This window comes from Rattus rattus, chromosome 14 (assembly GCF_011064425.1).
Source record: "Rattus rattus isolate New Zealand chromosome 14, Rrattus_CSIRO_v1, whole genome shotgun sequence".
Lineage (NCBI taxonomy): Eukaryota > Metazoa > Chordata > Mammalia > Rodentia > Muridae > Rattus > Rattus rattus.
Window position 1 is genome coordinate 32,462,680 of NC_046167.1, and position 17,594 is coordinate 32,480,273.

The window sequence follows — 17,594 nt, forward strand, 5'->3', positions numbered from 1 at the left end:
AAAAAAAAGACTTAACACCATCAAACCTAAGGATCTCAGCAAAAATATAGACCAACAACATAGTATAATACACTATTTTAGTGTCTGTAGAACACATACCAAGAAAATTCTGTTAAAAATGAAAACATAGATTGTTACCCAGGCACAAAGAAACCAAACCATAAAGCAGTAATACAAAAGTAGAAAAAAGAAATCTACAAACACTTGGGAACTAAACAAGATACATCTCCAAAGACAGCATGAACATGTTTAAAAAGCAAGTGTTAAGAGTTCTGAATGCACTGAGTTCAACAGTTTAAAGGCAAAATACAGTCACTTGCTGTAGAAAGCTAAAGCAGTGCTGGGGAAGACTTTTGCAAGTACTCCTATTGGGAAATGGGTACAGTTGCAAAGCAATTAGCTAAGCTTCCTAGAGGAAGAACCTGGAGCAGAATAAGAACATACCAATGACTGTAACTAGGCATGGTGAGAAGTGCCTTACTTTTCCTAGAATGGTTGGGAGTTCAAGGTCATTTTACTACACACTTTACACAGTTCAAAGCCAAACTGGGCTACAAAAAGTCCTGTTTCCCAAAAAAAAAAAGATGAAGAGGAGGAGGAGGAAGAGGAAGAGAAACAGCAACAATGAAATTCCTAACAGGAGGGGCTGGAGAGATGGCTCAGTGTTAAGAGCACTGACTGCTCTTCCAGAGGTTCTGAGTTCAAATCCCAGCAACCACATGGTGGCTCACAACCATCTGTAATGGGATCTAATGCCCTCTTCTGGTGTGTCTGAAGATAGCTACAGTGAATTCATTAAAATAAAATTAATTTAAAAAAAAAATTCCTAACAGGAAAATAAAGCAAATCAATGAAACAAGGGCTACTTGAAAAGATCAGTGCAATAGATATCAATGAAGACAACAGTGGCTTGCGAAATGGCAGTAAAAGAGCACTGCTAGACAAACTCAATAACTTCAATGAAACTAACCTGATCTCCCCAAAATGAAACTGATCATTTCTAATACCCCAATAACTATTTTAAGACTTTTTTTTCCTATGGAAAATAATTAACCAAGCAAGGGCTCATATTACTTGAATCTTCCCCTTTGAACTGACTAGCCAATCTAATTGTGAAGTCAAGCTCCCACCAGTGGGATGAGTTGTAGTCACCACATAAAATATAGACACCATCTCTCCAAGAGTGCTTGCTAGCCCCACTCAGACCTGGTGCAGCATTTTTTACAAAAAGATATTGGCTTGCCAAGCTACATTTACTTTTTCCTGTTTCTCTTGGTCCCAAACCAAGATTATTCTTTGTTTCTAACATTATTAATGAAAACTAACATGATACCCAAGAGATTCGGAGGAAAATCTATCAAAACTACACATCCTCTCTCTCTCTCTAAGTACAAAAGAGGAAGTACTTTCCAACTCATTTTTTTGATATCCTGATTAATGAGCCACAGATCAAACACACACGTGTGCACACACACAAGCAACTTCTTTTTAGTACAATTGCAAAAAAAACTTAATAGATGACCAAAATTAGTATTATCTAGAAAGAATGGCCCATGTTCAAAAATCGACAAATATATTGTGTATTAATAAGCTAAATAGCAACAAAAATACAAAATGGCTCAGCGGATAAGTTCTTGCCACAAGAGCCTGAGTACCTAATTTGATCACTAAAAAAAAAAAAGGCAGGAGAAAATTCAGGTGTTCTGGTCTCCACATACATACCCTACTTTTAAACACACTGCTTTTTTTTTTTTTTTTTACTCACAATCTTATCAACTTCCAATTTTAGTTCTAACTTGCAGAAAATGTCAAAGCCATCACTCTCTCAGCATCAAGACAAAACCAAAAGTCCGGCAATTCATGATTTCCTGCACCCATCAGACAACCAAAGTCGCATGGCCAACTACTGCCCCAACATTTGAAGGGGTAAAGCCTGAATTGCAAAGGAGATGCAGTTAAACAGAAACTACTAGCATTATAAACTGATTAGAAAACCTAATTGAATCATGATGAATTAATGCACACACTATAGGGACTAACCTCTGTAAGAATTCCCTGGATTTTGGTGGAGTGTATTTCCAAGGCCACCATGTCCTTCAGTGACTCTGACTAGAAGAGAAAAGGTGAGCAAGTGACCTAAAGTTCAAGCAGTCCCTGCTAATAAAGAACTGCTGTCTAAGAAAAATAGCAGAGTTTATTCGACCTGCAGAAAACATTCCCCATACTCCAATACCTTCTGAAGAGCCTTCTGGTCTCCCCTAAGGGAAAGGGTAAAATGAAGAAACCAGAGAAATTCACAGCCCAACAGCAAACGGTTTAAGACTGAGATTTAACCACAGAATTTCAGAATATTTGTGACACCTCCCCACTGTGGGCTTCAGTGGACCACAGAGGAAAGAGCTCAAGAAGTTCATAAAGAGGGAGCTGTTAGAAGAGACTAGGCATAGTGCCACACACTTGTGATCCTAGTACTTGGAAGAGGCAAGCAGGAGAAAGTTAAAGGCCAGTGTGGACTACACTGAGACTGTCTTAAAAGAAAAAAGGAAGAAAGGACACCCCCCCCCCAAAAAAAATCCCCAAAGCAACGGAGCCAAAACCATAGATATTAAATTTCAAGGACCTGGTATGTACAACTATAATAAACATTAAACACAAACCAGTTTCTGGCCAAATCAGCTTAACACCTTATATTACAGCCCTATTTAATTCAGTTACTATTACTTGATACATGTCTGACTTTGAACCAAAAGTTGGAAAACATGATGAAAGATAACAAAAGCAAGTAACAATCAAACTTGGACACAGTACAGACCCTAGAATTACCAAACAGGAAACTTAAGATGTGGGAGGCAGAGGCAGGCAGATCTCTGTGAGTTTAAGGACAGACTGGTTCACAGAATAAGTTCCAGGAAAGTCAAGGCTACATAGGGAAACCTTGTCTCAAGAGGAAAAAAAAAAAATCCTACAAAAGAATCAAAATGCAAGTAAGAAATTTAAAAAAACTGTCACAGAAACTGACTTTTCCAAGGCCACCATCAGTCCTTCAGTGGCTCTGACAAGAAGAGAAAAGGTAACAGTAACCTAAGTACAGGGAATCCCTGCTAATAAAAGAAGCGGACTGAACATGGTTGCAGGTAGACCTGGCTTGAAGATATGTCAATACAAGTTCCCCACACTGGAAAGGGGACAAGAACCAAAAAACCTACACATGAGGATCCTTCCTACTTCTGTCTGCACTGGGAGCTGAACCTGTGCCACAGCTCTCTGTAGACAGACCATGCCAGGAGAGAGATAGTGTCCCAGGAGTACTGATACACCTGAGAGCACAGGTAAGACCACCACTTCTGCTCAGAGGGACCCTCCTGAAGTCCTCAGGACAGAGGAACCAAGGAGCATCTGGGACAGGATCCATCCGATTTCCATCTGTGTATGGAGCTGATCCTGTGCCATATTGGTACCCAAATTCCATCTGGAGAGAGCTGGTCTCCCAGGAGTGCTGACACACAGGCTTATAGGTGGGTCAAGCAACTGTCGGAGGCAGCAAGACCAGCTAACACCAGAGACCACCAGATGGTGAGAGGCAAGTGCAAGAACCTAAGCAACAGAAACCAAGGCCACTTGGCATCATCAGAACCCAGTTGTCTCACCACTTAAGTACTAAATACCCCAACACACTGGAAAAGCCAAATTTTGATTTAAAAATTACATTTCATAATGCTGTTAGAGGATATTAAGAAGGACATAAATAAGTCCCTTTTAAAAAAATACAGGAAAACACGGGTAAACAGACTGAAGCCCTTAAAAAGGAAACACAAAAATCACTTAAATAATTACAGGAAAACACAACAAACAGGTGAAGAAATTAAACAAAACCATCTAAGGATCTAAAAATGGAAATAAAAACAATGAAGAAATCACAAAGGGAGACAACCCTGGAGATAGAAAACTCAGAAAAGAGATGAGGAGTCACAGACGTAAGAACTGCCAACAGAATACAAGAGACAGGGGAGAGAATGTCAGAGGCAGAACATACCATACAAATCATTGACACAGCCATCAAAGAAAATGCAAAACTCAAAAAGCTCCTAACCCCAAACATCCAGGAAATCCAGGACACAATGCGAAGATCAAATCTAAGGATAATAGGTATAGAAGAGAGCAAAGATTCCCAACTCAAAGGGCCAGTAAATATCTTCAACAAAATCATAGAAGAAAACTAACCTAAAGAGATGCCCATAAACATACAAGAAGCCTACAGAACTCCAAATAAACTGGACCAAAAAAGAAATTCCTCCTGTCACATAACAGTCAAAACACCAAATACACAAACAAAGAAAGAATATTAAAAGCAGTAAGGGAAAAAGGTCAAGTAACATATAAAGACAGATGTATCAGAATTACACCAGACTTCTCACCAGAGACTATGAAAACCAGAAGATCCTGGGTAGAAGTCAAATAGACCAAAAGAGAACACAAATGCCAGCTCAGCTACTATATCAAGCAAAACTCTCAATTAACATGGTTAGAGAAATCAAGCTATTCCAAGACAAAACCAAATTTATACAATCTTTCCACAAATTCAGCCCTATGAAGGATAATAGATAGAAAACTCCAACACAAGGAGGGAAACTACACCCTAGAAAGAGCAAGAAAGTAATCTCCTTGCAACAAACCCAAAAGAAGAGAGCTACATAAACATAATTCCACCTATAACAAGAAAAATAACAGAAAACAACAATCACTATTCCTTAATATCTCTTCACATCAATGGATGCAGTTCCCCAATAAGAAGATATAGACTAACAGACTGGGTATGTAAAGAGGATCCAGCATTTTGGTGCATACAGGAAACACACCTCAGTGGCAAAGACAGACACTACCTAAGAGTAACAGGCTGGAAAACAATTTCCCAAGGAAATGATCCCAAGGAACAAGCTGGAGTAGCCATTCTAATATCAAATAAATTCAACTGTCAACTAAAAGTTATCAAAAAAGATAAGGACAGGTCATATTCATAAACGGAAAAATACACCACAATGAACTCTCAATCTGAACATCTATGCTCCAAATGCAAGGGCAGCCACATTCATAAAAGAAACTTTACTAAAGCTCAAAACACACATAGCTCCTCAAACAATAATAGTGGGAGACTTCAACATCACACTCTCATCAATGTACAGATCATGAACACAGAAACTAAACAGAGACACAGAGAAACTAACAGAAGTTATGAACCAAATGAATTTAACGAACATCTATGGAACATTTCTTCCTAAAACAAAAGAATATATCTTCTTCTCAGCACCTCATGGTATCTTCTCCACAACTGATCATAAAATCGGTCACAAAACAACCCTCAAGAGATGCAAGATAGAAATAATCCCATGCATCCTATCAGATCACCACGGGCTAAGGCTGGTCTTCAATAACAACAAAAAACATCAGAAAGCCCACCTAAACACAGAAGCTGAACAATGTTCTACTCAATGATAACTCGAGCAAAGAAGAAAGAAATTAAAGACTTTTTAGAATTTAATGAAAAAGAAGGCAAAACATACCCAAACTTATATGAGACACAATGAAAGCAGTGCTGAGAGGAAAACTAATAACTCTGAGTACCTCCAAAAAGAAACTGGAAAGAGCATATATCAGTAGCTTGACAGCACACCTAAAAGCTCTAGAACAAAAAGAAGCAAATACAACCAAGAGAACTTAGGGCTGAAATCAACCAAGTAGAAACCAAAAGGACTACACAAAGAATCAACAAAACCAGGAGCTGGTTCTTTGAGAAAATTAACAAGATAGATAAAGCCTTAGCCAGACTAATCACAGGGCACAGAGACAGTATCCAAATTAACAAAATCAGAAATGAAAAGAGAGACACAACAACAGAAACTGAGGAAATTCAAACAATTAATCAGATCCTACTACAAAACTCTATACTCAACAAAACTGGAAAATCTGGATGAAATGAACAATTTTGTAGACAGATAACAGGTACCAAAGTTAAATCAGGATCAGATAAATCATCTAAGCAGTCCCAGAATTATCCCTAAAAAAATAGAAGCACTCATTAAAAGTCTCCCAATCAAAAAAAGCCCAAAACCAGATGGGTTTGGTACAAAATTCTTTAAGACCTTCATAGAAGACCTAATACCAATACTGTCCAAAAAAAAAAAAGAAAAAAGAAAACTATTCCACAAAATAGAAACAGAAAGAACACTATCCAATTCCTTCTATGAAGCCACAATTACACTTATACCTAAACCATACAAAGACCCAAAAAAGAACAAGAACTTCAGACCAATTTCCCTTATGAATACCAATGACAAAATATTCAAAATTCTCGCAAACTGAATCCAGGAAGACATCAAAACGATCATCCATCATGATGAAGTAGGCTTCATTCCAGGGATGTAGGGAAGGTTCAATATATGGAAATCCATCAATGTAATCCACTATATAAACAAACTCAAAGAAAGAAACCACAAAATCATCTCAATAGATGATGAGAAAGCATTTAACAAAATTCAACACCCCTTCATGGTGAACGTTTTTGAAAGATCAGGAAGTCAAGACCAATACCTAAACATAATAAAAGCAATACACAGCAAGCCAGTAGCCAACATGAAATTAAATAGAGAGAGACTTGAAGCAATCCCACTAAAATCAGGGACTAGACAAGGTTGCCCACTCTCTCCCTACCTATTTAATACAGTACTCAAAGTCCTAGCCAGAGCAATCAGACAACAAAAGGAGGTCAAAGGGATAAAAATTTGGAAAGGAAGAAGTCAAAATATCACTATTGGCAGATGATATGATAGTATACATAAGTAACCTCCAAAATTCCACCAGAGAACTCATACAGCTGATAAACAACTTCAGCAAAGTGGCTGGATCTAAAATTAAGTCAAACAAATCAGTAGCCTTCCTCTTTTCAAAGGATAAACAGGCTGAGAAAGAAATTAGGGAAAGGACACTCTTCACAATAGTCACAAACAATATAAAATACCTTAGTACGACTCTAACCAAGCAAGTAATAGTTCTGTATGACAAGAACTCAAGTTTCTGAAGAAAGAAATGGTGATTAAAAAAAAAACCAAAAACAACTATATGGTATTGGTAGAGAGACAGGCAGGAAGATCAATGGAATAGAACTCAAGACTTAGAAATGAACCCACACACCTATGGTCACTTGACATAGGAGCTAAAACTATCCAGTAGAAAAAAGATAGCATTTTCAACAAATGGTGCTGGTTCAATTAGAGGGCAGCATGTGGAAGAATGCAAATCAATCCATTCTTAGTGCCTTGTACAAAGCTCAAGTCCAAGTGGATCAAGGACCTCCACATCAAACCAGATACATTGAAACTAATAGAAGAGAAAGTGGGGAAGAGCCCAGAACACATGGGCACTGGGGAAAATTTCCTGAACAGAACACCAATGGCTTATGCTCTAAGATCAAGAATCGACAAATGGGACCTCATAAAATTACAATGTTTCTATAAGGCAAAGGACACTATCATTAGGACAAAAAGGCAACCAATAGATTGGGAAAAGGCCTTTACCAATCCTACATCTGATAGAGGGCTAATATCCAATATTTACAAAGAACTCAAGAAGTTAGACTCCAGAGAATCAAATAACCCTATCAAAAAACGGGCTACAGAACTAAACAAAGAATTCTCAGCTGAGGAATATCGAATGGCCAAGAAGCATCTAAAGAAATGTTCAACATCCTGAGTCATCAGGGAAATACAAATCAAAATGATCCTTAGATTCTACCTCACACCAGTCAGAATGGCTAAGATAAAAAACTCAGGTGACAGCAGATGCTGACGAGGATGTGAAGAAAGAGGAACACTCCTCCCACTGTTGGTAGGATTGCAAACTGGTACAACCACTCTGGAAATCAGTCTGGAGGTTCCTCAGAAAATTGGACATTCTACTATCTCAAGACCCAGCTATAACTCTCCTGGACATATACCCAAAAGATGCTCCAATATACAACAGAGACACATGCTCCAATTATGTTCACAGCAGCCTTATTTATAACAGCCAGAAGCTGGAAAGAACCCAGATGTCCTTCAACAGAGAAATGGATACAGAAAATGTGGTACATTTACACAATGGAGTACTACTCAGCTATTAAAAACAATGACTTCATGAAATTGTTAGGGAAATGGCTGGAACTAGAAAGTATCATCCTGAGTGAGATAACTCAATAAAGAAAGAACATGTGTGGTATGTACTTCCTGATAAATAGATATTAGCCCAAAGGCTCAGAATACCCAAGATACAATTCACAGAACACATGAAGTTCAAGAAGAAGGATGGTCAAAGTGTAGATACTTTGTGAAGTACATGCTGACAGGAGCCTGATAAAGCTTTCTCCTGAGAGGCTCTGCCAGACAAATACAGAGGCAGATGCTTACAGCCAACTATTGAACTGGGAATGGGGTCCCCAATGGAGCAGTTAGAGAAAGGACTGAAGGAGCTGAAGGGGTTTGCAATCCCCATAAGAACAACAACAATATCAACCAACCAGACCTCCCAGAGCATCCCAAGGATGGCTCCCAAGGCCATCCCAAGAGAACACAGGAATGGACCTAGAGCTCCATCCGTATATGTAGCAGAGGATGGCCTTGTTGGGCACCAATGGGAGGAGAGGCCATTGTTCCTGTCATGGTTTGATGCCCCAGTGTAGAGGATGTCAGGGTGGGGAGGTGGAAGGCAGTAGGTGGTGGAGCACTCTCATGGAGGCAGGGGGTAGGGGGATAGGATGGGGTCAGGGGAGGGGAAACCGAGAAAGGGGATATGAACTATAAATAAAAAATTCCAGTTAAAAAAAAACCCTACACACAAGAACATTATATTCAAGCTACAAAAACCAAAGATGAAAGGAAACTCTGAAAGACAGAGGAAAAATCTTTATAGAGGAAAAAAGACAAGAATTATACTTCTCTCCAGAAACCAGGCTAATGAAAAATGTTTTAAACAAAAACAACAACAACAAAAAAAAAAACAACAACAAAAAAACGGGGTTGGGGATTTAGCTCAGCAGTAGAGGACTTGCCTAGCAAGCGCAAGGCCCTGGGTTCGATCCCCAGCTCCGAAAAAAGAAAAGAAAAAAAAAAAACAAAACAGATTTCTGTACCTAAAAAATATATATACCAACATGAAGTATAAATACTTTGTTTTTAAATTTCATCTTAATTATGTATATTTGTATCTGTGCGTAGGTATGTGCATTCGAGTATAGGTGCCCGTGGAGACCAGAGCTGCCATACCTGCTTGGAGCACGAGTTACAAATGGTTGTGAGCTACTTGATAACATTCTAGAAAATGAACTGGGATCCTCTGCAGAGCAATATGCATTCTTACATGTTTACCCATTCTCAAGCCCATAACCTTTTTTCTGAATGAATCAATCTGAATTTCAGCCCTGAGTTCAATCCCCAGCACTGAGGGGAATAAGAGAAGCAGAAGTGGATATGACCCCTCAAATTCCTCTACAGCCTCAAAGACAATGTTTATCAGGATCCTAGCCAGTTTATTTGTTAAAATTGAGGAGAGATTCCTAATATTGATATGGAGGCCGAAGAAACCAGAAAAGATACAACTCTTAGAAAGAACAAATGAAGAAAGATAACACTTCACAATTTTAAAGTGCTACAAAACAAGAGTGCTCAAGACTACCCTTACAGGTCGTAGGGTGTGTATAAATTAACAGGCAGACACTAAATACCCAGAAACAAGTAAATGTGTCTACGGTAAATCGATTTCCAATTTTTATTAGGGTGCTACACCTAATGAAGCAGATGTCTTTAAACAAACTGCACTAAGAAAACAAGCCAGTCACTTTTAAAAGGAAACTGGAGGTAAGGTATGGCAGTCCAGGCTTTTAATCCCAGCATTTAGGCCTACACAGAGAAACGCTCTGTCTTGAAGGCAAGAAAGAAAGAAAGAAAGAAAGAAAGAAAGAAAGAAAGAAAGAAAGAAAGAAAGAAAGAAAGAAAGAAAGAAGAAAGGAAGGAAGGAAGGAAGGAAGGAAGGAAGGAAGGAAGGAAGGAAGGAAGGAAGGAAGGAAGGAAGGAAGGAAAGAAAGAAAGATAGATAGAATACTTATTTCATACTATACATAAAAAGTAATTGAGAATAATTAAAAACTTCACTATACAAGTGTCAGGAGAAGGCACAGAGTCCATCGTCATGATCTCAGATTTGGCAATGGATTCTTGGCTATGACAACAAAAGCACCAGCAACTACTGTTTCCCTGGAGCATCATCACCTGCCAGAAAAATCCAGATTCTGAAATTGCATGCCAGTATGTTTGTGCAAACCAAGTGTTTAAAATATACCCAGCTTGTTTATGTCTGTATTTATGAAGATACACAAACATACACACATACCCTTGTGATTCTGTTTCTTCAAATATACCTAAAATTACTATGCCTTGAGCTCCTAGACTTGAAAACAAAGCATGACACATATAGAGAACTAATAAACTGGAGTTCATCAAAATAAAACACTGGTTCTGGGAAAGACCTAACCAAAAGGATGAAAAGCCAACACAATAGGATACAATCTTTGCAAGCCGTCTGACAGACTTAGTATTCCGGACTATTAAGAACTCTCAGTCTATCTAAGTGGGGAGTGGTGAAGAGGCTGGGGAGATAACTCAGCAGATAGTGAAAGGAGTAATGAAGCAATATGGGAAAAGGAGAGGTACAGACCGTTACTAAAATGGGGGAAATACCAGCAATTCTAAAGTTTGGGGAAGATGGCTCAGCAGGTAAAACTGCTGACCACACAAGCCTAATGATGACTACAGTTTGAATCCTTTCAGAGTAGTGGTAGCCTATGCCTTTCTTTAATTCCAGCACCTGGAAGGCAGAGGCAGACGATTGTGAGTTTGAGGCCAACCTGGTCTACAGAGTGAGTTCCAAGACGGCCAAGAATACCAGAAAAACCACGTCTCCAAAAACAAACAAACAAACAAACAAAAGCTAGATGTAGTAGCAGTATCTTATTCAGCACATTCCCAGGGAAAGATGAGAGGCAGAGACAAGAGAATCCCTCAGAAGTTCACAGGCCAATTAGCCTAGAATGCACAGTGTGGAGGTAAACAAGAGGCCATGCCTCAAAAACAAGGTGTAAGGCAAGCAAAGCAGCTGAGGTTATCCTCTTCCTTGCATGTGGGTGCTATATACATATACACAAACACACACATAGACACACACGATATGTATGTATGAGTATATATATACACACATGTATATATGTATTTATGTATATATATTAAATTGATAGAAAAGACTTAGTGAATCTGAAGCCACAAACATAACAATCATGTTTTTGCAGAGGGTCATGAACAAGTACAAAGAGCAAGTATGAAGAGCATACATTTTGATAGAAATGTTTAAAATAAATGTTTGTACTATACCAGGAGAAAGGCAATTGCCAACATAGATATTTCTATGGTGGGAATAAAAACAGAAATAATGACAATTACTGTGGCAAGTAGTTTACAGAGAATCTATTTACAGACAACCATCAAAATATTCCCCTCACTAATCCTCAAAACCTATTACTCACACTCATGTGTAGTCTCCCATAGAAAAGACAGATGAGCTGCATAATCAACAGAATATGACAGTGGGATTTCCAGGATCAGGAACTTAAGATCTACTATGTTTCTCATGTTTCTACTATGATTGCTCATTCTGGGAAAGTCTACTTGCTACATTCAAACAACTGTGAAGAGGCTTAACTAGCAACATTGTAAGCAAGGCATTGAAAGTAACTCATCTCAACTTGGCTTGCCTAAAACTGCAGCCTCAAGAGACCCCAAGTTTCCACTGATGAACTAACCCACAAAAGCAAAGAAAGCTGATAAATTTGGTAGTTAATTAAGCAGCAATAGATGCCCAATGCCCTTACTATGTGCCTCAACATCCCTGTGACTACTCCTTAACTCAGGTTAAGTAACTTTCCCCTCAGGGCCAGGGAGGTGGCTCAGCAGTTAAGAGCTCTTGAAGAGGACCAGGGTTTGGGTCCTAGAACAAACATGGTGGCTAACAACCATCCATAACTCCAGTCTGCCACACCAGGCATACATATGTACACATAAATGCATGCAGATAAAACACTCATACATGTAAAATAAATGAAATATCCTTAGATTTAGGTAGACTGTCTAGTGTACCCAAAGGCCCAAGGTTCACCCTGAGCATTACAAAATAGGTAAAATACAGCTAATTCCCCACCCCCACCCCTGCCCAGCACCCAATTATCACACAGCTGGCAAATGCTGGAATCAGATCAAAATGAAAGCGGGCATTACTGACTATTATGCAAATGTGCTCCCTATTTCTTCACCACAGCTTTTTTGTGTTTTGTTTAGGAACTTATTTTCTGCTGTTAAGTATAAAGCAATGTGATCTGATAAGACCAGAGCAAAGTACAAGTGAATCAGCAAAAAGAAGAAAATGCAAAAGATTTGAGACCATTGCCATGGAGAGCTAAGGGCCTGCCAAAGAATTCTTTATAAGACTTTCAAACGGTGCTGGCCCATGAGAGATCAGGAGCCATGAACTTTCAGTGCAGGGAACTTAAGATGATTATAACCAAAAGAACAGGGGATTGCTTCTGAACATAAATATAAAATACAATTTTAGCTGTGAAACAATCATTATTATGGCTGGATGGAATAGAAAACACATCTTTCCCAAGGCCTTCAGGTTCTATAAGGAACCACATTTCAGAAATATCTCTCCCCATATATCTGTCTGTATATATGTAAACATACACACATATTCTGCAGACAGGGTCTTACTACGTAGCTCTAGCTGGTATGGAACTTGCTATTTAGACCATCCTGGCTTCAACTCAGAGATCTGCCTACCTTGGCCTCCTGAGTGCTAAGATTAAAGGTGTGCTTCAGCAGACACTACAAAGCATCACACTAAAACTGAGGCTCCCACAGAAGACAATGATAGTGCTATTTCCTGCCTTGATCTCAAACACTGGAAGTTTCGCTACAGAATCTTCTCTTTTCCTATAGCCTCTCAAAAATGCTATAAACAGTTACGACTTACAGAATTAGGCAATACTTAAGAACAGCCTAATTATTAACTGATTTGACCTGAATAATTTTATTACAAGAGTTAAGAGTTTAGCTCAGCAGTGGAGAGCTTACCTATTAAGCCCAAGACCTAGAGTTAAGTTCCCAGCACCAAAACAAACAAAAAACAAAGAAAGAGAGCGAAAAGGAGTTAGAGAAAGGTTCTCCTCACCACAAACAAAAAACAAACAAACAAACAAAAAACTCAGAGTGGAAGGGAACACAACTTCAGATCAAATAGTTGTTTTTAATTTGCTTTAAACTGAGGATAAAAAATTTACTTTAAAAATCAGAGTTGCCCAAATACATGCCCACTTTCACACATGCTTTTTAAATGACTTCATTTGAAAAATAAATTAGCATACACAATCTGAAAAGAAAGCTAGGTAGGGGAAAAAGTAAAAATCAAACCTGTAACACCATTCTTTCCAGGCCAGTATTCACTGCCATTAAAGGGAAGTACTTCAGACACAAGCATATGACTGGAAATGCAGTTATTCACTCTTTACTGCACGGTGCTCCAGGGTAAGTTTCAATAAGCAAGTCAGCCACTAATATGCCAGTGGCATCTTTCCCATACACCCATATTTTACACCTAAACACTTGCTAGCAACAAATCAAAGTACAACCAGAAAACAAAATACATTTTCTTCTAAAGGAAGAATCACCTACTGCTAAAGGAAGCATTTCCTACTTAATGCACATCAGTAGGGAGAAAAAATGTTTTCAGGCTCAAGGTAGTCCTGTCCCACATAGATGTTATGAATGACATAGAGATTCTCTATGAATGTCACAAGCTATTTCCCATTTTTTTTCTGCTCTTTAAATCAGGATAGACTCCATGTATTCTGAACATATAAAGCAAAACAACCAAATCCATAAAGCTATGGTTTTAATTAAAACATCATTTTTATTTAGGCAAGCTCGCATTTCACCAGTCTTTTCTCTTACCCTCATTTGCTCAGTGGAGCTGCTGCTAAGCTCGTCTCCAGACTCGGAATCCTGGTGTGTTCTTTCAGAGCCTTCTCCAGCTGAGTCACATGACTGTTCCTGAGAGAAGCTAGTCTTCTCTATGTCCAAGAATTCTGGCCCGGGAAAATGACCAAATAAGCGTGTCCTATTCTGGCTGGAAACTTTAGGAGAATGTGAATCACTGTTAAACTTCCCGTTATTATGGGTCAGGTCCAGGCTTAGGTTGAGAGTCTGGCCTGAATTATAACTGGATCCAAAATTCTGATTGGCATCACGAATAAGACCTGTTCCTTGAACAGATGATGATGGCTTTCCAAAACTTGAAAGCTCAGGCATTTTGTTCACATTTTCTGTTGATCGCTGGAGATGCATACTCTGTGTCGTCTTCATAGAGTTATTTGGCAGTCCTGTTGTCTGCTTCACGGGTGGCATCAGCGCTTTGCGAGTGACCTCCTTGACATACTGTGCTGGCACATAAAATGCTTTAGAGTTCTCATCAAGTCTGACTTGCCACCAGTCATCATTGGTCTTCTTCACCAGGAGGTAGCGCTCCCCTTGTCTGATCACAATCTTCCTGTCCTTTGCTTCATACTCATAATCATACTCCACCTCAATATACACTTGTCCTGAAGCAATCTTCCCACTTCTCTCAGCCATTTCTACTCAGTAATACTCACTCTCAAAACAGACAGCATGCCACATTATGCCTTGTGCCTCGCTGCATTAACATAACACTATTATTTAATCGGAGAAAAAGAATAAAGAAAAAAGAATAATGTAATCTAAATTTGATACTCATAAAACATTATACATACCATTTAAAAATCATTACCTTCAAATCTTTTTTTTTTAAAAGATTTATTTGTTTTATTTATATGAGTACACTGTAGCTAGCTGTTTTCAGACACACTAGAAGAGGCAAATCTTTTTTTTTTTTTTTTTTTTTTTCTTTTTTTTTTTTTTTTGAGCTGGGGACCGAACCCAGGGCCTTGCGCTTTCCTAGGTAAGCGCTCTAACCACTGAGCTAAATCCCCCAGCCCCAAGAGGGCAAATCTTAAGCGCCATAAAGTAAACATGCCTAGTAACACAGGTATCAACCTACATTTAAGATGTTTTTATTCTAAATCTTCAGTTATTTACAATCCTAGAGGGCAGAGTAAGCACAGTTGTACCGTTATAAACTGCCTCACAGAAGGTACAGTCAAGTCCTCACCTCAGGACTTGTAAAGGTGTTCTTATCTGAAAATAATGGTCTTTGCAGATAGAAACTTAAGACAGAGCCATTGTGGTGTTTGAACTAACCCCCTACCCCAGCCCACCCCCAGCACATATGGAGTGACATTATTTTGAAGTAGATACAGCCTTATTAAAGAAATTGTGTCACTGAAGGGTTTGAGGTTACAGAAGCTCAGGTCAGGCCCAGTGGCTCACTCTCTGCCAATTCAGATGTAGAACTCTCAGCTCCCTCTCCAGCACCATGTCTGGCTGCATGCCTATCCATGCTATCAGCCATGACGATAATGTACTAAAACTTCTGAACTATAAACCAGCCCCAATTAAATGTTTTCCTTTATAACATTTGGTCATGGTGTCTCTTTACAGCAATAAAAAACCCTAACTAAGAGTCATATTTGATAAGAATAACCTTATAATCCCCATGTCAGTATCTTTGCTATATGCATTAAACAGTATTATGCTCTTGTATATGTTTTTTATGTGTGTTTGAGCATGTCCATGTTTGAGTATGTTTTATGTGTGGTGCATGTCCATGGGGAGGTTCAAGGTATCTCCCTATATTACTTTCCAGGATATCTCACTAAACACAGAGGTTTGGCTAGTCTAGCTGGTCAGCTTGCTCTGTGGATTCTCTGTCTACACCTTCTGTGTGCTGGAATTATAGACAGGCTGCCACCTCTCCAGCATCACCTAGGGGCTAAGGATCTGAACTCTAGTCCTCAGGGTTGTGTAGCAAGTACTTTACCAGATAAGCCTTCTCACCAATCCTCTAGCTGTGCCCCCTACCATGTCTTTAAAAAGGAAGAAGATTTAGAAACGAGGAAGAGGGGTAGGGATATAGGCAGTGTGCTTGTCTAGCATGCATGAAGGCCTGGATTCAATCCCCAGCACCCTATCAACAAAGCATGGTTGCATACATCTGTAATTCTAGCTAGCACTTGGAAGATGGAGGCAGAGGGCCTTTTAAGCTCAAGTTCATTCTGTCAGGTCTAAAAAAAAAAAAAAAAAACAAAACAAGCTGCTCCTCCCAGCACTTCTTATCCCAACCCCTATCCTACAGCTCTCCAGATCAGGAGTTGGGCTTCCCTTCCTTCACCCAGCTTCTCATTCCTATATAGACCTGCTATTTTGGCCACAGGCTTGCCCTCTCTTCTCTTCTTTCTTCCTCTCACCTCTCTCTCTTCTCATAGCCCAGTTCAGTCTGGATCCTTCCAGATATCTCTGGCTGAGCTCTCCCTCATAGCTACAGTAAACTCCTTCTCCCCAACCATACCTAGGAGCAGTTAGCTATTTCTTCATTTTCATTCACTTTCTAGGCTACATAGCAATTTGTTGTCAGCCTGGACTATGAGAGACTCTGTTTCCAAACAAATAAAAAGGAAGGAAGCAAAGGAGGAAGAGAAAGAGGGAATCAAAATAGAAGAGTCAAACAGAAGACAAAGGAAGAAACCAGCAGAATATTAAGGATTCACAGCAACAAGAAGTTATGATGAAACAAGGCAGGACAAAGAATACCAAAGCTAACAATTTGATAGTTCTGCATAAAGGTTCTCATCTTGTAGCCCAGGCTGACTTCACCAAGAGCTGCCTGACTCAGTCACCCAACTGCAGAAATTAATGTTACTGTTTAAAGCCACCCATTTACAGTACAGTCTAAGTATCACTGATTCAAAATTGAAAAATCTTGAAACTTTTTCAGCACTAACATGGCATAGGTAGAAAACTCGCAGGTTCCCACTCTGTGTAAAAAAATAATTCTTCTGAGATCTATAGTGTCTAAGATAAAGCTAGTAAGCTGAGGTGGTAAGTCAAATTAATTAATTAATAAATACAGTAACACTGTTTCTCCAAAAAAAAACAAAACAAAACAAAACAAAACAAAACATTAAGCTTACCTTGGAAGACGGTAAACATCTGGTGTTTCATTTAAACCTATAAAATTAAACAAAAAAATTTATATCTCTAAATAAGATTCCTTAAAGATAAACATATAATGTGCATACTTTTGGAAGTGCACTTTTATGGCAGTGATAAAGAACACATGGGAGTGTCATGTGTCTGACTCTTCAGTGCCTTCTTTTAACAAATCCACCTGGGCCACTGAGATCAACTTTGCCACTGCCTTTGCTTGCCACCACCACTGTCTCAACATCCCTTACTTTTGTTCTGACAAACAAGGATTATATGATAAACAAATCTGATAAAATTTTAAGATGATTATTTCTTCAAGTTCATGGTACTGAGTGGGAATAGAAAATG

General features: G+C 38.9%; 1 protein-coding gene across 4 annotated transcripts in view; it reads right to left on the reverse strand.

Annotated features, from left to right (window-relative positions):
• Positions 1–17,270, reverse strand: part of Arhgap12 (Rho GTPase activating protein 12) — a 142,068-nt gene extending 124,798 nt beyond the window's left edge. For 3 of the 4 annotated variants that reach the window (XM_032885061.1, XM_032885060.1, XM_032885059.1), the window contains exons 1-2: positions 17,231–17,270; positions 14,079–14,833 (exon numbers count right to left, since the gene is read on the reverse strand). In XM_032885061.1, the coding sequence (XP_032740952.1) occupies positions 14,079–14,756 (678 nt within the window). In that variant the 5' untranslated portion in view covers positions 14,757–14,833; positions 17,231–17,270. Of the gene's footprint in view, positions 1–14,078; positions 14,834–17,230 lie in introns of those variants that run through there. The other variant, XM_032885063.1, reaches the window with a different exon arrangement.
• Positions 17,271–17,594: the final 324 nt, after the last annotated feature.